This window comes from Apiospora hydei (genome assembly GCF_038363865.1).
Source record: "Apiospora hydei strain CBS 114990 chromosome Unknown utg000010l_segment0_segment0, whole genome shotgun sequence".
NCBI lineage: Eukaryota > Fungi > Ascomycota > Sordariomycetes > Amphisphaeriales > Apiosporaceae > Apiospora > Apiospora hydei.
In genome coordinates this window covers 2,984,423-3,005,881 of record NW_027117369.1, presented here as the reverse complement: position 1 = coordinate 3,005,881, position 21,459 = coordinate 2,984,423, and the positions used below count along the sequence as shown (strand labels likewise).

Below are 21,459 nucleotides of genomic sequence, written 5' to 3'. Positions count from 1 at the left end.
TGATACTCCCATTACTTATCTCACAATCGTATCCCAAAACACGGCCAAGACGGCCATCTCCGTGCCCGGCCAGCTGCTGGACCCGACGGCCTTCAACAAGTCCAGCGTGTCCTGCGTCGGCCGCCAGCCCCTGGTATTGTGGAAAATGAGACGTCTGCAGGCCCGCTCCTGTGGGCTAAGCTTGTCGTACCACGCCGCGTCCTTGTTTTGGTGCCCGGGTGCTTCGTAGACAACCGCCCAATCCTGTAAGCTCACCTTTCTTGCCTGTATGTTCAACATCTCGACCCGAAATACGATCCGCGCGGTCCGGAGCGAGGGCATGCGCGACAAAGCCTTGGCCCAAGACGCAAACAGCGGCTGCATTGTGTCTTCGTGGGGTATGTTGCAGATAGCAAAGACCTCTTCCTCGTCCGAATCGTCACTGTAAGGCGGTCCCGGGATCTCGATTGGTTCGTCCCGGGACAACAACAGCAGTTGGAACTTGGGATCCTGGGCGGGGTCGGCCGGTGGCACGAAGTACCACTGCAGGTCCGGGGCATAACGCTCGAGTCGCACTTCGAAGCTCTGCATGCCCGGCCATTCCGGCTCTTTGACTGTACTTTTATCATCATTCGACTCGGAGGCTTGAGGCCAGAAGAGTGATGCATTGAAGACCCCTTGGACGCGTAGGCTAGTCAACCGCTGCGACCAGCCACGAAGCGAGGCGCCCAGCAGGTCATATGCTCGCGGGTCCATATGCCGCAAGAAAGACCGGCTGTCCAAGATCATGCTGAACCCCGCATGAGCGACGTCCCGGGTCTGCTCCGAGTACGTTGTCAAGGCCTCGGCCAGGCTCCGGCGGTCCTGGCGGAGAAGCGCCGAGTCCTTCAACCCGAACTGGTGCAGCACGAGATGCAAGGCCGTCAGATCCGGCATCCGCGCCGCGATCTCCAGCTGGACGTTCGGAGCTGGCTGACGACGCCATGCGGCAAACGATAGACGGCTTACGCAGTGAAGAAGGGGTAGCTCGTCCGCACGGGGCAGGGTGATGCGCGTGCGGCCGCGGTAGCTCATGTCGTCGGGTGCCTCGAGATGGGCAACGTCGGCAAGATGCAGATGCACGTCGTGGGTGCCCTTTGGCTCCAAGCGGCTCAGGATGTCAAACAGCCGGCGCATGTGCAGGCCAAACTCCTCGCTCGCGGCGACAGTCTCTGCCGGCTGCTCATACCAACCCAGCTTGGCCGTTTCGACGTCGGGGAGGTCGAAGCGGAAGGTCAGGGACCGCAGCCAGCCCGGACGCCGCCCCTGGAGGTGCTGTGCACAGTCGTCAAGAAGGCAGGTGCTGACGTACAGCGAGCGCCAGACGCGGCGCTGCACCGCTTCGAGAAACTGGGGCGAAATGGCGGCGTAGGGCGCGAGGCGCGGCCTGCCGTCTTCGGGTGTTCCCTTGCGTCTTTCATCTTGGCCTCCGGGTAGAAAGTGGACGATTCGGTCAATGATCTCGAGGGGCAAGTCCCGCATTGTGGAAGTCTTAGCAAGTACAGAGTATGTCTCTGGGATAAGGCAACGTTGACTAAACACTGCAGGGGTAGCGGGGGTGGGGTTCATGCCAACATGGGGAAGCCAACCACCATGATTTCTCACGAAAGGGGAGGAGAGGAAGAGGGAGAGGCACAGCCAACTGACCACTCGGCAGAGGCTCAGGCCATCCATCAACAGTATGGCCAAGGTGATTAGCTGATTGCTTAGTTAGCATAAATAATACCAAACAAGCCGTACGTAGCAACTCGATCGGGGCTGGTCCGATAGAGACACGATTGTGAGTCGATATGCTTACTTTCAAGTGCCGTCATGCGGGTCTGCCAGAGATGGAGACTCCCCCGCGAACTTAGCCTGACCAAGGCGCTGAGGACAGTGCGCGGTCGGCTTATGAGTGCCGCGAATAGCGTCGTCTGGGGCCATGTCACATCGGCCGCTGTCACTGCAACTCAAACCGGTCACACCCCCGACGGCGTCCTGGTTCGGCTCTATTGCGCGGCGTCAACAACACACGACTCTCTTGGTCAGAATGGCTACATCGGCTGCTCGTTCGTCTGATGCTGGAGTTCGGTTCTCTTTTCAAGCAACCTGCTGGCGTGCCTTGGCAGGCACCGAATGCAACACACCAAGGCTTCTCTCAATTAGCGCCACCCCGAGCTTCATGCCCTATTGCCTATCTCCCAAAGAAAGCGTGGTAGCATTGAGCGCCAACCCTAGGGGTGTAACACTGCCGCTAGGCTAGGCATAAGCTCCGCGGATGCAAGGTTGACACCGGGGACCAGAGCCACTATGGGACCGGAAGCCGCCCCGACTCATTGTAGGTAAGCATATACTCAGAAGAGACACCGCCGAAGCGATCACGCAATGAGTATAAAGGGCATCCCGTTTCCTTCCTCTACCCCGACTACTGCATCCCATCCTCATCCAACACCCATCATCAACAGCAAACAACCAGCCCCTACCTTCACACTTTTCATCATGAAGATGCAATTCGCTTTCGTCGCCGCCCTCGTGGCCGTTGTCGCCGCTGCCCCGGCCACCACCCGTGAGTTTTTCACAAACAGTTGAAGTTCCTCCACGTACTTACACACCTCCCCTAGCTGCCAACCCCATGGCAGTCGAGGCCCGCCAGTGCGTCGCCGAGGGCGGCCACTGCACCGCCCACAGCCAGTGCTGCTCCGACAACTGCCGCTTCGGCGGCTTGCCCAACCAGTCCACCTGCCGGCCCCCTCTGGGCAGCCCCAACGACAAGCTCTAGAGGTCCAGTCTGGGATGTGAACATATGATGACGATTAATGGGCAAGGAGGATATGACATTTGACTTTGGGCCCGGGATGTTGGATTCACAGGCAGCCAATGCAGCTCTAGCATATGTTTCCGGTCAATGATAACGAGTCCATGCTTGAAATTGCTCAGCTAGTGCCGTGACAATTCCGTGAATATGACTTGCCTGATGTCGAAGGATGAACAAGACATCTGCAACAGTCATCTCGCGACCTAATACCCAATGTAGCGCCAGCCCAGGTCCATCTGCTGCTGCGTCACGCCGCTCTTCATGGCCCTGCCCTGCTGCTCCGGAGTTCCGCCCAAGAGCTTGTTCAAGTTGCGGACGTGCCAGCGGTAAGCAGTGATGGTGACGAAGAATACCGCCACGCAAGCCAATACTGCATGTTAGACAATCATCAGTAGGTGTCTCGTACGAAGAGTGAGAAAGACTTACAGCACCCAAACGCGGCGTAGTAGTGTGGCGGCGCGTACCACAGATAGCTCGCCCACAGGTTGCTGAGTCCGCCGAGCGAGTTGATCATAGCCGTCCCGGCAGACCGTTTCGGGTAGGGGCGGGCCATGTGCAGGTTGAGGGTCTTGTACATCATGATCTGGGGAAGCGCTGTGCACTCTTGTAAGTCTACACCCACCTGCGCAAGGAGGAGTAAGACGAAAAGGGGCTAGACTTACTGACGGCTGTCGGCATCAACATCATGGCGAAGTAGCGGGCCCCGGTATCCAGGGTCGCCAACGAGATGACGTAGGCGGCGACGCCGATGCCCAGCGAGCCCACAATCATGGAGTATATGGCGTTGTATCGCTACGTGTGGAAGTCAGCACGGGATGTCTTGCGTTGTGCGGTGTGAAGAGTACTTACGTCGCTAGTCCAGGAAGCACCGACAAATACAAGAGCGGCGAGGAGGTAGGAGGTGCCGTAAGCAGGAGCGTTTGATTCTTGCCGTACCCAAGCGTTTGCACAATGGACCTACGTGCCGGTGTCAGCTATGAAAATGTTTTGATGCTTAGTCCAGGGGCAACTCACGGGAAGAAGTTGACGCTCGAGCCGATGGCCTGCGTCATGAACATGCACCACACCAGCGCCCAGATCTTGGGGTCCTCAATGGCGAGGAAGAAGCCCTGTCTCGTGGTCGTATCCTCGTGGGCCTCGCCGGCGCCGGCCTCCTTCTCGAGCCGCCAGACGGCGTAGTCGCGCTCGACGGAGCTCAACAGGCGGGCGTTGTGGGGGTACTCGGGCATGATGAGGGCGAACAGGATGCCGCAGCCGACAGTCACTACGCCCTCGCTTGGGAAAGAAGCAAGTCAGTTTTCTCGTGGGGCACAAGCCAAGAAATAACGAACTCACACGATGAAGAGCCACCGCCACCCCGTGATGCCGTGCCGTCCGTCCAGGGTGAGGCACGCGGCGGCCACGAACCCCCAAAGGCACTGCCGACCATCTGGGCAATAAACAGCCCGGCCAGGCGCTTCCCCAGCTCGCTCTTGGTGTACCAGGCGCTAAGGAAGTAGATGACGCCGGGGAAGAAGACGGCCTCGGTGACGCCGAGGAAGACGCGCACGGCCAGCAGGGAGCGGTAGGACTGGACGGCCGCGGTGACGGCGCTGACGCAGCCCCAGATACAAGCGGCGCTGCAGATGTCTGTATGTTGCATTAGAGTATCTGAAGTCGCATGAGGCAGCATGTCAGGGACCACCAAGCTTACATAAACCGGGACGAGAAACCTTGGTGATGATGAGGTTCGAGGGAATCTGGAACGGAATGTAGCCGACTGTTTTCAGGTCATTAGCTTTCAGGTCGACATTGGATCATTTTGGGAAGGTCTTATTCACACTTACCGAATAGGATGGAGATGGCCGTAGCAAAATCGTGCTCGCTCATGTTGAGATCTTTGGTGATGCCGTAGACCTTCGAGGCCGCCAACGCGGATCTGTCGACGTCTGCAGTAAAGAGTCAGCGAGCTATGCCAGGCGCATCCAGTCCACACACCTCGGGGGAAGAAAAGACCTACAGTTGAGGATGTAGAGGACAGTCATGATAGGCCTTCCTCATCAACGGATCAGTTGTTGCAAGTGCAGCGAAATGCGGCTAGAGGACTTACAGGATGACGAAATCGACCTTCCGGACCATCTTCTTCTCCAGCTTCTTGAGCTCGTCTTCGGCCATGCCGCGCAGGCTCTCGGGAGTGGCGACTGTGTGAACACCGACCGGCTTCGAACAGGCCTCATCGACATGCTTAGTGTCTGGCTTGGAGACGTCGTCATCAGCTGTAATGCTGGCTCTGCCCTGCATAGTTGATATAGAGAAGCGTTGAAAGGCTAGAATTTGGAGGCGGGTGGGTTGGTGCTTAGAGGAGTCCACACAGTAGGCGTTATGTATACAATATATCAAAGATCCCTGTGTGAAGATGCTCAGGAGGGGATACGAGCTAGGGCTACTGCTCAGTCAGCATGTCGGACTACTGCCCGAACCCCTTTTCCGCCAAGACAGGGAAGAACCCCACGATAGCCCTGCTTTACCCCAGGTTTCCCTACCCCGCAAAGACTATCGTTCGATGATATGCATCCTGGACCACATATTTCGGGTCGGCAGCTTCCATCGGGAGAGATAGTTGCATTATATGGCCATTCCGTGTTTGCGTAGTCGATGCTACCTACTGAGAGACCAAGCTCCCAAATAGTAAACCCTGGGCTCTAGGCTCGCTATATCGTAGCATCTTTGACCATATAACAAACCTACGTCTTATGCTGCAATAACGAAAGCAACTACACCAAGAAGAAGAGAGAAAAAGAAGCTAGTGTTGCCATCGATGGGCCCGGAGAAGCAGTATATCTACATGACGCTCTTTGTATGAAACTATCTAGCCACTCAGACAACCCCTCATTCCGTCGCTGCCTGGCTCAGCTTCTGTTCCGTCTCCTGCAGCGGCTGCACCGTCCCCATGATCCACGCCTGCTTCTCCGGGTCCGCATACACGGGATACGGCCGGCGACAGTGGCAGCCCTCGAGCGGGTAGCCGAGCAACTTGGCCACGACCCATTTCGTGCCGTTGATGCCGCCCTTGCCGAACCCCCACTCCATCTTGGCGAGCCGCAGCTGCGCCGCCTCGGCCTCCTTGGTCTTGCCGCTCCGAAACAGGTCAAAGATCTCGAGGCAGACGCGGGGGTACAGGTTCGCGACGCCCGTGATGGTCCCCACGCCGCCTACACTCATGGCCGGGACCAGCCAGTCGCTCTGTCCCGCCAGCGTCGCGAACTCGTGAGGTGCAAACTCGGCCGCGACCCGCGCCACCTTCGCGATGCCGCCGCACGTCAGCTTGACGCCGACGATGTTGGCGTGCCGGCCGAGGCGGCTCAGCATCTCGGAGTTGACATCCAGCCCCGCGGCGACGCCCGGGAAGTTGTAGATGACGACGGGGACGGGGCTGCTGTCGGCGAGCTCCTCGAAGAAGGAGACGATGGCGTCCGAGTCCATGGCGAAGTGGAAGTAGCTCGGCACCAGGACGAGGGCGAAGTCGGCGCCGGCTTTGTGCGCGAGCACGGTCTCGGCGATGACGTCGCGGGTGCAGCCGCCGCTGCAGCCCATGGTGATGGGCAGGTCGGGCCGGCCGAGCCGGACGGCTATCTCGCGAGTGGTGCGGACGAGCTTCGACTTCTCTTCGGGTGTGAGTGTAATGGCCTCGCCATTGGTACCGGCAAGGACGACTTCAGGTCGGTAGGTTAGTTATCTGCTCATAGCTCTGGCTGCGGGAGCTGAGACTCACTGCCATGTAGGCCAGAGCTCACTAGGAACTCCAGGTGTTTTGTTTGAACGTCCCAATCGATCTCCTGCGTCTTGTCATTGCGGAACCATGTGAGGCTTGGCACGTGGACGCCCGGCGGGAAGGGTCTCGGCGCCGAAGGTGATGAGGAAACCATGATGACTGATGAGTGGTGCTGGTTTGAGGATGATTAGACAAACACGGGAACCAAGGAAGTAGCTAGGGAGAAAGGTTAGAGGACCGCAACATGAACGAACATCATCATAGTTCAAATACGTCGCAAGGCAAACCACCGACCCCGGATCAAAAATATGGGCTGAATGGGTCCTTGTGGAGAGACCTGGGGTAGTGATCATGCCATCCAGACGTCGCGGCCATGTGTCAAAACGGGGCGGATCACAGCCGTATTCCCGAACCGATCTGCCGTTGCACAGGCTCAAGACCAAATGACGATATTTGAGAGCCTGGCACTCTGCGTTTCTGGATGTCTACAGATACATAGAAACACATACATGCATCGAGGCTCACTGGAGCAGTTAACTATCCAAGCGTGAGTGAGGTGCAACGCAATCCAAGGGACAAACACCCGAGATGCATCGTGCCAAGAAGTCGAGCGTCAGTTGGGAGTCCTTTCTCCAACTCCCCACAGCTTCGTTGCCGACGTGCGGGGTAAGCCCGAACGTGTCGGGCGAGTCTCCGATGGTCAACATAAAGTAGGAGACACCACAAGCGGTATGTAATGAGCACTTGCTTGAGTGGTGGCTCACTTCTGACACATGCCAGACATCTCGAGTGGTCATCATGTCTTCGGGTCAAACATCAAGTACTGCGTCAGGTACGAAGCCCGTCGTTCTGCACCTCGGGGATCCCATCAAGTACAATACCGACATATACAAGCAACTGAGCAGCAAGTTCACCATAATACACCCTTCTGTTGAAGAGAGGCAAAGAGATGCCTTCTTAAAAAACCTCCACAACAGGAAATGGGGAGACTTCGCCGCGGTGTTCCGTCCATGGTGGGCGACCGGCGGGGAGATGGGCCGCCTGGACCGGGAACTCGTCTCGCTGCTCCCAAAATCCCTAAGAGTATGGGCGTCAGCTGGGGCGGGCTACGATTGGGCCGACGTCGACGTCTTGGCTGAGCACGGCATCCTGTACTGCAACGGCGCGCTGGCGTCTTCCGAGGCCGTCGCCGACATGGCCATCTACCACACCATCTCCGTCTTCCGCAACATGCAGTGGAGCAACATGGTCGGCCGGGCGAATGACCCGAAGGCTTGGACGGACGCCCACATCAACGCGCAGTTCACGGCGCATAACCCGCAGGGGCATGTACTCGGCATCGTGGGCCTCGGAAACATCGGGTACCGCATCGCCGTCAAAGCGTTCAAGGGGTTTGACATGCGCGTCACCTACTACGACCCGATCCCCAAGAGCGCCGAGCAGGAGGCTGCCATCAAGGCGACCCGGTGCGCCAGTATGGACGAGCTACTTGCTGGCGCGGACTGCGTCATTCTCGCAGCACCGGGAGGTAGCGGCAAGCTCATGAACAAAGAGCGCATCGCACAGATGAAGACGGGTGCTCGGCTGGTGAATATCGCCCGAGGCAGTCTGGTGGACGAGGAGGCGGTCGTAGAGGCCCTGGGAACCGGTCAGTTGTCTGCCGTAGGACTTGACGTCTTCGAGAACGAGCCCCGCCCGCACCCCAGATTGTCCGGCTTCCGAAACGCGACGCTCACTTGCCACACGGCGGGCGGCGCGCTGGAAACCGCCATCGGCTTCGAAGGCTTGTCCATGAAGAACGTGCTGGCCGTTTTGTCAGGACAGCCACCCTTAACTCCGGTCAATCAGCACTTGATGAAGAAGTCTAGACAGGGCGGGCCTCATCTTTGAGAGTCGTTCGAGACTGTTGAAATTCCCAGGATACGGCGCGACCAGAGCTGCTGATTAGTCTCGGGTTCTCTGGGCTTAAAAAACAAAACATATGTTAAGTCATACAGTACTAGACTTCTGGAATAGATATCAAGCACATTACTGTCGTGCCAAAAAGAAAAGCAAAAGTGAAATCACCTCCGATGCGGGGAATCGAACCCCGGGCTACACGGATCTTTTTGAGAGCGTGTAATGTTAGCCACTACACCACATCGGATAAATTACGTAATCAGTTGAAAGGTTGAGACCAAATAGCGGTATATATTCCACCGAATTAGAAGAACTGCCAAATCCTTCTAAGAGCGAGTATCGTTTTGAGCAATGGACTACAGTAAACGTGAAGACCACAGACTCTTTCCAGTACGGTGGGCTTATAGCATATTCAAGAGCGAAAGAGCTTCTCACAGCTCGGCATCCTGAGAACTGGGTGACTTCGGCAACGAGTCCTCAACACTCGGGAGTCATGTAGGTCAAGACGATCGTAGGCATTTGTTGGCTCAATCTCGCCCTCTAACTTCCTGAGAGAGTCTGACGGCGTTCCTTTTGAATGTTGTGGTAGTGGCATGAGGGATTAGAACTGCTCCCGCTGCGCCGTCGACTGGTGTGACCTCTGGATGATACAGCTTGGACGACGAATACCCGTCTTCATGCAGGCTGAGGTCGAGGTTCCAGCTAACTCAAGTAGCCAGAAGAGACTTTGATGCCTTCAGTAGTAGCTCAGTAACTCTCCAGGGCTGGCGGCAGGCGGTTAGGAACTGCATGGGGGTCCAGTTCCATTATTAGAACTAGACGCGGCAGGAATCTTATCGTTATCAGCCGCGAGCTGCCCGCCAAAAGTCTGGATGTGGGTGGGGCGTCTTCCCTGCTATTGAATTCTTAGGTGTCCTCTACCATTCAATCCGGCTGGTTGGTCGGTTCGTTGGCATATTCAATTGCCGTCTCTGAATCCGCATTGCGTTCGTTCTTCGAGGACCTTCTCTCTCTCTCTCTCTCCTTTGCTCTCCAAGGCACCAACAACTTGCTGCTTTTCTGAAACTGTGAATTCCTGAGCAGCTGCGCCAGTGTCACCACTTCGCCAAATCATCAAACGACGACACCAACCCTACATCTCCACCTCGAGGGACTCTCTTGAACCCACCTCGGAAGACCCAAGCACTGCATTTCGACAACTGAAGAAGCAAAACAACCCCCCGACAAGATGGCCGCGACCGAAGAGTACTTCGACCTCCTCCCGCTGGACCTGGACCCCCAGACCAAGGCCGTCCAGGCCCCCGCCAACGCCTCCAAGGCCCTGCACGCCGAGCTGGCCGCGCTCAACAGCCTGCACCGCAGCATCCTGACGCTCGAGAACACGCCCCAGATCCCCCGCCGCCGATCCCCGTGAACCCCAAGCGCAGCGCCAACATCACCAAGCTCAAAGACAGCGGCAACGACCTGTACCGCAAGGGCAAGCACGCCGAGGCCGTCAAGATGTACCTGCTCGGTATCGAGATGGCCCTGAAGCGCCCCTCTGGGAGCCCCAGGGCCTCGTGCGCGAGGAAGTCGCGCAGCTCTTCGCCAACCGTGCCCAGGCGCACATGGCCCTGCAGAACTGGGCCGAGGGCGCCGTCGACGCCGAGGCGTCCGTCGAGGCCAAGCGCGCCGGCAACGCCAAGGCCTGGTGGCGGCGCGGCAAGTGCCTGCTCGAGATGGGCCGGCTCGACGAGGCCCGCGACTGGGTCGGGCACGGGCTCGAGATGGAAGGCGAGGAGGCCGAGCTGCTCGCGCTGCAGCAGGAGGTCCTCGCCCGGCTCGACAAGAAGAACCGGCACGAGGAGGCCAAGGCCCTCAGCGAGAAGGCTTGAGAGGGAAAGAGGCACTGTATTCGGAAGGGAGATCGCAAAGACGAAGCAAGCAAGAAGAGGGAAGCCGAGATGGGAGAATAGCGGTGGCCGAAACAGGGAACTGGGCTTGGATTTCGTGCTCTGCATACACACAAATACCGGCGCAGTCCTGGACTCATCCACCCAGCTTCATTTCTCTTCCGTGGCGAAGGATAGACAGAGAAGGACCACTCGAACCCCTTTGGTCTAACGGGGCACATGTTGAATTATAGGAAAGGGGTTTTTATGGCTGCTGCTGCTGAAAGCAAGCTCCTGGCGTTCCGGATTCGCACTGGATATCATATTTCGCAGCCCTGGATGCATTCATTGAATTGAGAAACTCTTGCTTTACACATGCATATACTTTTGATGATTTGGTCCCATGTGTACTGCCATGTGCTTGATGTACTTTCAAGAAGAACCCAGCTTAATGCTGCCACAAGACATAATTCAACCGTGCATGATATAATGAAGGCGGCTACGCTCTCCCGGTTGAGCATCATCGGCAAGGGAACCAACAATGTATATATCGTTCGATAGACACACCGGACTAACTCGTTGTCTTCCCGTGGGGCAGCCCATACCGCACCGCCAGCCCCGTTCTCGAAGCCCGGTCCACCAAGCTCCCCCGTTTGTTTCTCCGACCTGGACCGAGATGCAGGTTTATACGGGCGAAAATGGACAAGTCCCGCACGGCACGATCAAGCTAAGCCAATATGGATCGTCTATAGGGCTACAGCAATAGCATCGGATTCGGTTCCAAACACCACTACGGGGCGGCAACAAGCGTTTCCCCAAACACATCGCAGCAGTCAAGTCATGATCGAGGGACCCATCCAAAGTCAATGTAAATGCCGGAAATTTGTATTTAGAGTACAGGGGCGTGGCAGTGGCAGCAACTCTGCTGCACTGAAGCCATCGGCCATCCTTCTGTTGGCCGACCCGATCATTACTCGTCCGTCTACCGAGACCCGTTGTCGCTTCGCCCCCGATAGTCCTATTATTGTGGCCCTGTGCTGTTTGTCGCAAGGCTGGCTCGGCGCATGTGGACTGCGGCATGGGAGCGATGGACAGACTCGATGCGTTGGCCGTGGTCCAACTTCTCGAGCCTGACCAATTTCATCATGTCCCCAGCCTCAAAGAGACACAAGGGACCATGAACCTCGTCGAGGGCACCGCCAGCGGGGTCGTGGTAGAGCGAAACAGCTGGAAAACAATCGTCGAGTAGTCGCCCAGGCGTCGTTGTCGTCTTCATTTCCTCCCCTCTCTTCCTCGTTGTCGCGTCTCTCCCACTCTCTCACGCTCCATGCCATGTCATGCTAGGTATCAAACGCCTTTGTGGGACTAAGAAAAAAAAGCAAAAAGCCAACTTAAGAGAGGAAGAAAAAAACAAAACAGCTAATGCAAGGTTCCCCTCCCAAACGTTCGTGCGGCTCTCATCCTGCGCATGCGCACACGATCGCGGCGATTTGCAGACAGGAACAGAGAGCACCACCCCATACGCCTCCGAGCCTAGATCATGCTATCTTCTCGAGGGCGAGGCCGGCATCGTTGCTGCTGGCGCAGCCCTATTCGTCGTTCTCATATACACACACACACACACCGACTAGTGGTATCGGCGTGCCACCCACTTTTCAATATATATGTCGATCTCTGTTGATAATTTCTCCACACACGCCACTCTTCTTCTTCGTCTAGGCCTTGGTCTCGACCTGGCCGGCCGTCTTCTCGTTCATGACGCCGGCGGACTTGGTGGGACGACGGGGCCGCATGACGGCGTCCTGGCTGGACATGCGGCGGTCGAGGGCGCGCTCGAGCTTGGCGCCGAGGGCGAGCTTGGACATGTTGGCCGTCTTCTCCTCCGAGAGCTCGACGCGCTGCTGCGAGAGGGCCTTGTTCTCCATGCGGTCGAGGCCGGTGCCGATCTCCTGGATCTCGGCCTGGGCGCTGTCCGTCGTCTGCATCGTCGCGGCGACCGAGGGGGCCTGCATGCTGTACTGGCTGAAGCGGACCGAGGTGCGGGGCGTCGAGCTGGGCTGTTTTGGCGACATCGCGGCGAGAGGACGTTAGTCGTGCGGTTCTTCAGACGTTTCTTTGCTAAGGTTGTTGATAGCAGGAATGCCAAGGAGGGTGTGTAACGCAATAGGTATAGGTTGGTTATAGGAATGGTAGGTGAGAAGGGCAAAAGTATGGCCTGATCGGGGCTGGGGAGAGAAATGTACTTGACGTCGAGAGAGAGAGGCAGGGGGATGGGCTGGGATGGGACGGGGGAAGGAAGCTAAGCAAGTGTGCTATTGAGTCAGAATCCATAACATACCGACGGCGCCATGATGGGGCGAGAGGACTCGAGAGAAGCAGGCATTTTGGGATGGGATGCAGGCGGCTTGTGTGTGGTGTGTGGGTATTGTGCGTGAAGTAGCAGTACTGGGCAAAGATGCTTGCTTGCTATGCTTGCAGTATGCTGTCACAAAGGTGGGAATCGAGGATAATAAGGTTGCTGCTGTCTTAAAGCGGACACGAGTAATTGACGTTGCAGTAGCGCCGGATCGCGTCGCTTGCCTGGCTGTTCGGTTCGGTGTTGCTGTTGCTGTTTGCTGTTCGCTGTTGCTGGGCAGAGGGAAGAGAGAGTTGGAAGGGCGAGGCGAGGCGGGACGGAAGGGCGATGATGACTGAAGTCCTGGTGTGGTTGGTGACTGGTGACGGGTCGCTGGCTGGGCACGCAAGAACCGATGGGCGATGGATGGGCGAGCGGGACAGTGGCAAGACTCGAGGGACTGTGAGCGTGAGCAAGTGAGATCAGGGCCGCAGGGTGTGTCCGGGAGCGTGCTCTCTGGTGTCCAGAAAATTCCCTGCTGGAGACTGCTGGAGACTGTTGGAGCGCTGGTAGCGTCGGGTTGATGTGGGTTTGGGTCGTCTGTGCCAGCTCCCTTCAATTATCAGGGAATGGGTTTTTGTAGTTTGGATCGCGTTTCTCTGGGCCAGACGTATGTTGGTTCCCGCTTTCTCAGTGGCTCCCTGGATCAGGTACAGACACCAGAGACAGTAGATTTCCGACAAATCGCGGAGACCGAAGGGAAACGCAACATGCGTCAATCGCAGTATGCAAGCAGGAATCAAACCGGTCAAGTCAGCTGGGCGAAGGGGGATGGGGGGATTAGGTAGGGAAAGGGAGAAGACGGGATCAAATGGCACGAATGGGCAGGCTAGGTAGGGTCGACAGTCTACGGTACTACCGGTAGTAGGTTGGACGATCCCTATTGGCAGGCAGGGATTGATGATAGGTAGGGACTGGCAGGAGTCACCAGTCACTGGCCAGTAGGGAAACAACCACTAGGGGATTGCTAGGGACCTCCCACTGCAGAGGGAAATGCAGGCGCTGCACTCGAGTCCCTAGGTACTGACCTAGCACCTAGCACGCCTGGCTTGGCTGCTTTAGGGCGTTTTTGCAGAGGCTGGCTAGGCTGGGTCCTTTCCCTACGCCGCTAACGGTCTACCAGCCAGCCATCAATTCTGGATGATACAGACAGCAGAGGACCTCGACTGACGAAAGACCAACGTGAGGGACGGGACCTCAGCAACTTCATCATCCAGGCGCTGCAATGGATGCCAATTTGATCGCAATTATCCTAACTGCTCCTCTCCGTGCTCCTCTGATCTCCCTCTCCTCTCCGTGAGGATTTTCCATGGGTGCATTCGGATCTTTTTCATCAATCTCACTCGCTCTCTCTTTCTCTCTCTTGGGGTATCCATTCTAATGCGCCGAGATTACCAGCATGCATTATTCGTTTGCTTTTTTCGAATCTCTTTTCTTTTTCGTTTCTAGATTTCTCAACGACCGTTTCGCATGTTCAGACCAGGACGGATCTGACCTCGGTCGGCAACTATCTATCTGTCTATCTACATCATACCCAAGGATCTGCCCATCTGCCTACATCATACCCAAGGTACTTCGACTTCGTGGTGCCTGGTTCTCCCCAAAGCATCTTCCTCTGTCACTGGTCTTCTGGTCTTCTTGGTTCTTGTAGAGGTACTTGATCCGGAGATCATCGCTCACAGATGGAGGAAAAGGAAAGGATTGGCTAGCCGCCCACTAACAAAAAACGTGACGATGCGGGTGGTATGCACTGTAGAAGTCTGCATCGTACCAAACGACCCCTGAGCGGAGGACCACTAACTGCGTCGCTCTCTGGGTTAGTCTCCCCCGCCTGCTGAGGGCCAGTCACCAGTGGCAAGCGAATTCCTCAAATCTACAGATCTCCTCTCCATGGGATCCACAGCACATCACACCACCGTGTCAGACTGATGAGCAGCTATGGAGAGAAACTAGAAAAGACGAGGGTGGATGCGGCAATCTACTTGCCGTCCTGCCTTTCTGTCTTGCTTCCTTTCTTCCATCGCTGTCGCCGAACATAGTGGATCGTACGTGATGAACTTCGGGAGACGGTTTATTATTAATAGTAGCAAGCGTTCAGCTAGCATGGAAGCCCACGAGTCCGGGATTCCGAGTCAAAACGGCGTCATCTCCTTTTTGATTGGGCTCATTACCTTGGGGATCCCGTTGACTTGTTGCGTCGCTCGATGGCGTACTGGTACCTGAGCTGTCGTATCTGCAGTGCCCGAGCCCGCCCGCCTAGTGCTGGATGCAGCTAGAGCAGAAACACTGGTGAACGGGGGGGCCTGGCCTCTTGGCCTGTCCCTTTCTGCCGTCCATGCATGAGCAGCATGGCCAGACAGCCAATCGAGCCCGTAGAAGCCCGGCCAACCTCCACTGTTCGTTTGCGTTAGCGTGGCATTTGCCATGTGGTCTGACGGGATTCCCACCCTCGTGCTCTAGTCGGGCATTGCTGCCCCCTACGACAGACAGACAGACCCTGTCAGCCTGTACGTTTTTTTCCCCTGTCCCCTCCTCGAAGGGCGTTTTATTTCTCCTGGCCTGGCCCAAATGTAACGGTCTCTAGGTTCGATGATCAGAATGGAGGAATACCGGCCACGAATGGACCTTGGATCGATTGCTGTAACCTAACCTGCTAACCGTCGCGGTCCCTCTGGTCCCTCTGGTCCCTCTCTCTCTCTCACCGCAGATTGGCCGTCGTTGCAAAATGAGGTCGTATGGGGAAGGGGCAAGAGGATCGGCCCCGTATTCGTCCCAATGGCCATTCGCCAATGCAAGTCATGGAGGACTCGTGGCTCGCCGGGATCAACAGCAAACGCCGCGGATGCATGCGCACACATATCCGCACACATATCCGCACCCATGCGGCGACACACTGGCCGCGTGGCAGGGTGCTGGGAAGCTGCGTTGCGTATCAATCAACGTATCGGCCTCGAAGTTTCCTTATTCAGTCGATGCGGCAGACGGCGCTGCCAACTTTGCATCGCATCAAGCACCTCGCGGTGTTTTTATTTCGTATTCCTCCATCTTGTCGTTTCATGGCAAAGTGAGTGATAAGAGGATGTGTAAAGAGGTTGACCAATCGCCCACTAATGCAATCGGTGACTAGGAATAGTATCAGATCATCCAAATGGTGTGGTGTGTGTAAGACGCCACGTGAGAAGAAAGAAAAAAAGGTTCAGTCCACGTTTCTTGTTCTATTCTGGTGAAGGTTCACCCTGCCCGCCCTGAAGGATCAACCGAAGCACGCATGGCTGCCAAGGGACGACCAAGGGAACGATAGACGCGCCTCGGGTAAAGTTAGGGTTATGTTGTTATTGCATTTTCACTTGCAGCAGAGTGGTGATGGAAGGTTCAATCAACCCAAACCTTCATCCGTCACGTCGAAGCGACATTCACTGTCCAAACCACTGCGGCACTGCGGCACGGAGAAGAGGATTGGGTTAGGTATGGACAATTGAGCGCCGCCCAACCCCCTCAGCAACGTAGGATAACCCACAGGCTACCAACCAATGACTACCAGCAACACACACACAACGCGATATGCGGATCGGCTAGCTATGGCCGGCGAGCCTCTGCTAGCCGAGACTCAGACGGGACCTTTCCGGGCAACCCTCCCTCACAGACCCGAAAGTCCGGGGAATACTCCATCCTTCACGTCCGGCAGCCAACTACTGGGCCGTAAATATGTCCAATTGGCTGCGCCGCGCCTCTTCATATCTACGTGCAGTAGTTCCTGTCCTTTTCTTCTTCTTCCTCCTCTCCACATCGTGGCCAGTCGGAAGGAAACCGAGCGTTCGGAGTCGAGCTGTCAGGGCCAGGACTGATTGATTGGCCGCCAGGGGGTTCCCACGGAACCCCTCCCCAGCAAATCAGTGCCCGGCATTTGGCGAATCAAGCAAAAAAGGTCGCAGACACAAGACGGCCGATTGCAGCTTGATCTGTGGACGTACGGCAACCCCCATCTTTTACCTACATATGTACATGACTACATGTTACATGACTACAGCCGTCGTCTCGCCATGTCCCAGACATTTGCATGGCCAGCACACCCGCCTGCTGCTGTGCTTGAACGACGGCAACCCCAAGGTTAATCAAATGGCAGGTCCAGAACAGAGGATGTGGTGAACAGCTGAAAACATTGTGTCAGCCCAAGTTTCATTGCTGTGCGCCCAGAATACGACCCCAGCGTGCGGGGTTCGCTCGGGAGGCTCCTCGTTCTGCTGCCACGAAAGCAAAGAAACACGACAGACACTCTGTTCGGAGTCCCATGTTGTTTGACCATGATGCAAACCGACGTGTTTTGTTTCTGCTTTGCCTGCACGTCTCCGTCGCATCCGGCAGTTCGGTCGGAGACACTCAAACAAGTCATGACTCACTTCGCTTGCTCTAAATCATCTTCTAGCTGTACCTATATACCAGGACTCCGACGACGACGACCCCTGTCGCTCCTCCGCTCAAACCCGTGTCGGGTTTCCTTCGGACAGGCGCTGGCTTTCTGTCCCATTACCATTCGGACACGGTGGTACTCGCCCTCTGTCTATTCCCTGCACCCCGACATCTAGTGATGCGTACGGCGCCCCTCTTCTTCTCCCTGGACGAGGGTATCGCCTTCCTGTGTGACGCGTCGTGTCCGGGGTCGAGGGACGAGGCCTTGGAGGTCCTGGCGCTCCCGATTACGGGCGAAGGCGCGTATTCCTCCACCGTGTACGTGCCGCCGTAGTCACCACCCGTCCCCCGCTTGTGTGCGTGTGCGTGTGCGTGTACGTGTGTGCTCCGGGGTAGTGGAGGCCAGGCTTCGGCCTGCTTCTCCCCTTTCGCTGCTCGGCGGCCTGCTCAATAGGCGTGCCGGCCCTGGACGAAGACACTGCGATGATGGATCGTTGGTTAGCTAGGCACCGGTCATGATCATCCCCGTACGGGAGCATATGTGTGTCTCACAGTCTCGACTGCACTTGCCGCAGTAGCCGTGGCCGCAGGTCTGCCAGTTCTGGGGCTCCAGTCCTCGGGGCGTCCAGCTGCCAAAGGGGTGGTTGATCTTGCCGACGCACCAGCCCTCCTTGTTCGCGTTGTGGCCGCACCGGCAGCACGTCCAGCGGTCCCCCTTGAGCTGCTTGAAGAGGCAGTTCTGGAGGGGGCACTCGCCGGACGCCAGCTGCGGCGTCGAGTAGATGGGGTTCGAGCAGGGCGTCTCGTAGCCTGTCTCGAGGTCGAACATGGCCTCTGGGCAGTACAGCCATTTGACCGAGGTGTGGTGGCAGGTGTGGTAGTGTGGGTGTCCGTGGCACATCTTGTGGGCGCTGGGAGTCTTCTGGTCAGAGCGGCTGCTGCTTCCAAGGCGGTCGGTGGGTGGTCGTGATCTTTGTACCCAACGTCGGCTCGCACGCGGCATGGCAATTTCGGGCTTATATGTCTAAGGACCAGCCTGCATTTTTCTTTTTGGCCCGCCCGCTGTCCCTTTACTCTCCGGGCACCAGAGCATTGTTGCTCGGTGTGAATCACACAGCGGGATACCTGCTTTAAGTGACTTGCAGGCTGGCTGAAAAAGAACGAAAAGCCCCGGCAAGGAACGAGACTGGCCGTCAGGGGTCGGGGCACCTTGCTTCTCGTACGAAAGGGGCAGGTATCGGCAGCCTGTCTCTCTGCATCCGAGCTATAGACAAGGTGCCAGAGCTGCGTATGCCCCCCTTCGTAGACGGCTGTCTTAGTTCGGTGGCTCGACGGACCTACCCGAGCGAACACAGGCACACGACCGGTCATCCTCTTTGTGTGTGTGTGCCCAGTCAGCAAGTAAGAATGGGCTTGAACACCAGACCGGGGTTGGCGGTTGATCAAGGATCGATCTCAGGCTATATCCCAGCTGGTTTAAGAGTCAAATCAGGGATGGGCCCGGCCACGGCCTGCCTGCAGAGTAACCGACGCGAATCAGGCAGTCTTCAGCGCGCGCCCATCTGCAGTGTGTGCCATATTGGGGGGGCAACATCCTTGCCTGCCAAGTGCCAGATCCGCCCAGCAAGATATGCAGGCGGGGGATCGATCTGACGAAGCGATAATTCCGGAGACCTGGTTTTCTTCGATCTGTCACGTTACGCCCATCGACGCCGCATCATGCTGCATCGGTTAGCCAATCTAGTTTCACCCATAAAGAAGGGTTGCAATCTGGCTTGCTTCTTCTTCTATTTTTGCTTTTTCTCTTAGCTCCCTCCTCCCCTCTCCCTCACAGCCAGAAACCCCCCTGCCCCCGAACACGCCCCTTCTCCTCCTTTCGTCGCACCCTTTCCCCATCTCTAACTTGGAACGACTTAAGGAACCGTGGGGTTACATCGAAGAAACACCCGGCACGATCCGCCCCCGCCAACTCCGGACGACGCTACCCGCAGCCCCCGCAGACATCGCGCCGTTTCCTGCTTCCAAATCCCACCCATGTCGATGACCACCTCCTCCTTCTGGGGGGGTCCTGGGTTCTTGGCCCAATCGGCTGCCGCGAAGAGCTGCCTGTCAAGCCACGGGGTGGTGCGTTTCTGCATCGACGAGTCGGCGAATAAGTAGCGAATGGCATGACCTGCAAGCACGATTATGTGATCGAAACAGTTTTCCATTACATCGTACATATGCACAGGTTTCGACGCCATCACGCCCTGAACAGCCTATCGCAAGCCGGTAGAAGGAAAAGCTGTGTCGCCCCAGATCCGGTACACCTTGCGGGCCTTTTCGTGCCTTGGCCCCTCCCAACTCGACTTGGGCGGCGAACACTCAAACGCACTCACAAGGCTCTGCCGATACCAAGCCTCGGCTCCGAAGCTGAACGACCATGATGACGCTCCCCCGGCAGACTGTGGTCCCAACAGCCCCCCCCGTCTCATTACATATTCATCCACAAACGCCCAATCATACAGCCTTGCCCGACAAAAGAAAACACGACCAATCACGTGCCAGCAGCTGACGGCCCTGCTTCCGAAGCCACCCTGCTGGCCCCCCACACCACTTTCCACCTTCCGCACCCCCTGTCCGTGCCCCCAGGAGCCCCCGACCGACCGACTCAAGCCGCGGCAGGCAGGCAACAAGCCTCCATCCAAGCCCGCCTGTTCCCTTCATCCCCCAGCTTTCCTCCTGTCTTGCGGCCTCTCTCATAACTCGACGGCCGCCTCGCACGTCTCGCAGCAAATGTGCTCGCACCGGTACTCCTGCCGGTCGATGATCATGACGCACCGGCACCGGCCCTGGTCGTTCCACTCCTTGCCGCACCAGCAGCAGTTCCAGTAGCCGCCGCGCTGCTCGAACGGGCAGGGGGACAGGGGGCACTTGACGGGCTGCTGCCCCACGAACTCGGGCGGCGGCGGGTAGGCCACCGAGGTCCGCGTGACGCGCTTGCAGGGCTTCTTGTGGTGGTGGTGCTTGCGTGACGACGAAGACGACGAGCTTGATGACTTGTGTGATGAAGAAGAAGACGAGGAGGCCTGGAGCAGTACGCCATCCGCGTCGTGACGTGCTCGCAGCGGAGCGTGTAGGTGGTTTCGGTACACATTGCTGCTGCTGCTGCTTCTGCTGCTGCTGGCTGGATGATATGACGTGATGTGATATCTTCTCTGTGACTTGTCGGTTGGCAGGCCGTGAGGTACTCTGGTGAGGCGGCGATGGTGAATGATAAGAGGCGGCTGCTATTACTAGTCGGCACCAGAAAAGACTTGTGAAGTTCGAATAACGATCGCCGTATATGTCTTAGTACAATTTCTTCTCATGGCCCAAGGGAGTCTGGATCTCTCCTCGTCTTTTCCTCCCCATCTCCGGGGCATCCAAGTTACTTTATCTATCTCTGTTTTTTCCTACGTCCCTTCAACAAGACTCCAACCTTTTTCGCTTTTCTCTGTTTTCGTCCCCTCGTCCTCTCTCTCTTCCTCGTATCTGCTGCGTATACCCATTTTCTTTTTCCCTAACTCTGCTCTGCCCATTGTCCAAGGCAACCGTCGATCGCCGATCGGATGATGCCTCTATTGAACGAGGCTGCCACGTTTTTGTGGTCGAGCGATCTCGGGTAAAATGGGATATTCCGTCACCACGACGTGCAAACTTCTTTTCTTGTCCGCTCTCGCAGAGACAAGACACACGATCGTATTGTATACCGTACACGGCAAGCGGCCTTGTCAGATCCATCCGGTCGGGGCTGATGGGGAATGGGTGCCTACATTTTACCCATGAAGAGAGATCTCTGGTTGCAACCACCCGCCCGCCATGCCGAGGAGGCGATGCGCTGTCTGCCTGTCGACGCCTTCGCGTTGGGCACCAAAAGCGGTGAGGGGATCGGGCTTACGGGCACGCCTCTTCATGCAACCGCCCGAGAACCTATGCAGGCCGAGTGCAGAATCTCTGTACGCTCAATCTTTGTGCTTCCCACCCAGCAAGCGAAGGAGGGAACCCAAGAAGAGAACCGAGGTGAGAGAGCAGCACAGAAAGCCGAAACGAAAGGCAGACAAGCCACCTGGTAGCCTCTTGGGCAGGCACTATCGGATCCTTGGCTGTTCGTTGTCCTACCGTCTGCGCCTTGCGATCCAAACCCCGCCGAACCCCGTCAGTCTCGTCTCCTTTCCATGATCCGTACCTCTTCTTTCCTTGCTATTGCTATTCTCGCCGAGTTCAACAAGATCTATGACGTTTCGAACGTGTCATGTTCTACAGCGGCTCGATGGTCCCGATGGTTTGGGAGACAGCACGCTAC

At 56.9% G+C, this 21,459-nt stretch overlaps 10 protein-coding genes across 10 annotated transcripts; 3 read left to right on the top strand and 7 right to left on the bottom strand.

Annotated features, from left to right (window-relative positions):
• Nucleotides 1-15: 15 nt before the first annotated feature.
• Nucleotides 16-1,500, bottom strand: PG997_015191 (uncharacterized protein; the record flags this gene model as incomplete). The annotated part of the gene is made up of 1 exon (XM_066819505.1): nucleotides 16-1,500. One exon carries the CDS (start codon nucleotides 1,498-1,500, stop codon nucleotides 16-18), a length of 1,485 nt encoding a protein of 494 aa, XP_066661693.1.
• Nucleotides 1,501-2,496: 996 nt separating this feature from the next.
• On the top strand, nucleotides 2,497-2,776 carry PG997_015190 (uncharacterized protein; the record flags this gene model as incomplete). The annotated part of the gene is made up of 2 exons (XM_066819504.1): nucleotides 2,497-2,563; nucleotides 2,619-2,776. 2 exons carry the CDS (start codon nucleotides 2,497-2,499, stop codon nucleotides 2,774-2,776), a joined length of 225 nt encoding a protein of 74 aa, XP_066661692.1.
• Nucleotides 2,777-3,015: 239 nt separating this feature from the next.
• PG997_015189 (MFS general substrate transporter) lies at nucleotides 3,016-4,041 on the bottom strand (the record flags this gene model as incomplete). The annotated part of the gene is made up of 5 exons (XM_066819503.1): nucleotides 3,016-3,182; nucleotides 3,239-3,406; nucleotides 3,475-3,604; nucleotides 3,662-3,769; nucleotides 3,880-4,041. The coding sequence occupies 5 exons, from the start codon at nucleotides 4,039-4,041 to the stop codon at nucleotides 3,016-3,018; spliced, it is 735 nt and encodes a 244-aa protein (XP_066661691.1).
• Nucleotides 4,042-4,485: 444 nt separating this feature from the next.
• On the bottom strand, nucleotides 4,486-5,092 carry PG997_015188 (tartrate transporter; the record flags this gene model as incomplete). Its single annotated transcript, XM_066819502.1, has 4 exons — nucleotides 4,486-4,571; nucleotides 4,639-4,740; nucleotides 4,812-4,843; nucleotides 4,902-5,092. 4 exons carry the CDS (start codon nucleotides 5,090-5,092, stop codon nucleotides 4,486-4,488), a joined length of 411 nt encoding a protein of 136 aa, XP_066661690.1.
• Nucleotides 5,093-5,680: 588 nt separating this feature from the next.
• On the bottom strand, nucleotides 5,681-6,717 carry PG997_015187 (4-hydroxy-2-oxoglutarate aldolase; the record flags this gene model as incomplete). The annotated part of the gene is made up of 2 exons (XM_066819501.1): nucleotides 5,681-6,504; nucleotides 6,564-6,717. The coding sequence occupies 2 exons, from the start codon at nucleotides 6,715-6,717 to the stop codon at nucleotides 5,681-5,683; spliced, it is 978 nt and encodes a 325-aa protein (XP_066661689.1).
• Nucleotides 6,718-7,361: 644 nt separating this feature from the next.
• PG997_015186 (uncharacterized protein) lies at nucleotides 7,362-8,453 on the top strand (the record flags this gene model as incomplete). The annotated part of the gene is made up of 1 exon (XM_066819500.1): nucleotides 7,362-8,453. One exon carries the CDS (start codon nucleotides 7,362-7,364, stop codon nucleotides 8,451-8,453), a length of 1,092 nt encoding a protein of 363 aa, XP_066661688.1.
• Nucleotides 8,454-9,690: 1,237 nt separating this feature from the next.
• On the top strand, nucleotides 9,691-10,336 carry PG997_015185 (tetratricopeptide repeat protein; the record flags this gene model as incomplete). Its single annotated transcript, XM_066819499.1, has 2 exons — nucleotides 9,691-9,872; nucleotides 9,913-10,336. 2 exons carry the CDS (start codon nucleotides 9,691-9,693, stop codon nucleotides 10,334-10,336), a joined length of 606 nt encoding a protein of 201 aa, XP_066661687.1.
• Nucleotides 10,337-12,048: 1,712 nt separating this feature from the next.
• On the bottom strand, nucleotides 12,049-12,405 carry PG997_015184 (uncharacterized protein; the record flags this gene model as incomplete). The annotated part of the gene is made up of 1 exon (XM_066819498.1): nucleotides 12,049-12,405. The coding sequence occupies one exon, from the start codon at nucleotides 12,403-12,405 to the stop codon at nucleotides 12,049-12,051; it is 357 nt and encodes a 118-aa protein (XP_066661686.1).
• Nucleotides 12,406-17,637: 5,232 nt separating this feature from the next.
• Nucleotides 17,638-18,138, bottom strand: PG997_015183 (uncharacterized protein; the record flags this gene model as incomplete). The annotated part of the gene is made up of 1 exon (XM_066819497.1): nucleotides 17,638-18,138. One exon carries the CDS (start codon nucleotides 18,136-18,138, stop codon nucleotides 17,638-17,640), a length of 501 nt encoding a protein of 166 aa, XP_066661685.1.
• Nucleotides 18,139-19,873: 1,735 nt separating this feature from the next.
• Nucleotides 19,874-20,271, bottom strand: PG997_015182 (uncharacterized protein; the record flags this gene model as incomplete). The annotated part of the gene is made up of 2 exons (XM_066819496.1): nucleotides 19,874-20,165; nucleotides 20,216-20,271. The coding sequence occupies 2 exons, from the start codon at nucleotides 20,269-20,271 to the stop codon at nucleotides 19,874-19,876; spliced, it is 348 nt and encodes a 115-aa protein (XP_066661684.1).
• Nucleotides 20,272-21,459: the final 1,188 nt, after the last annotated feature.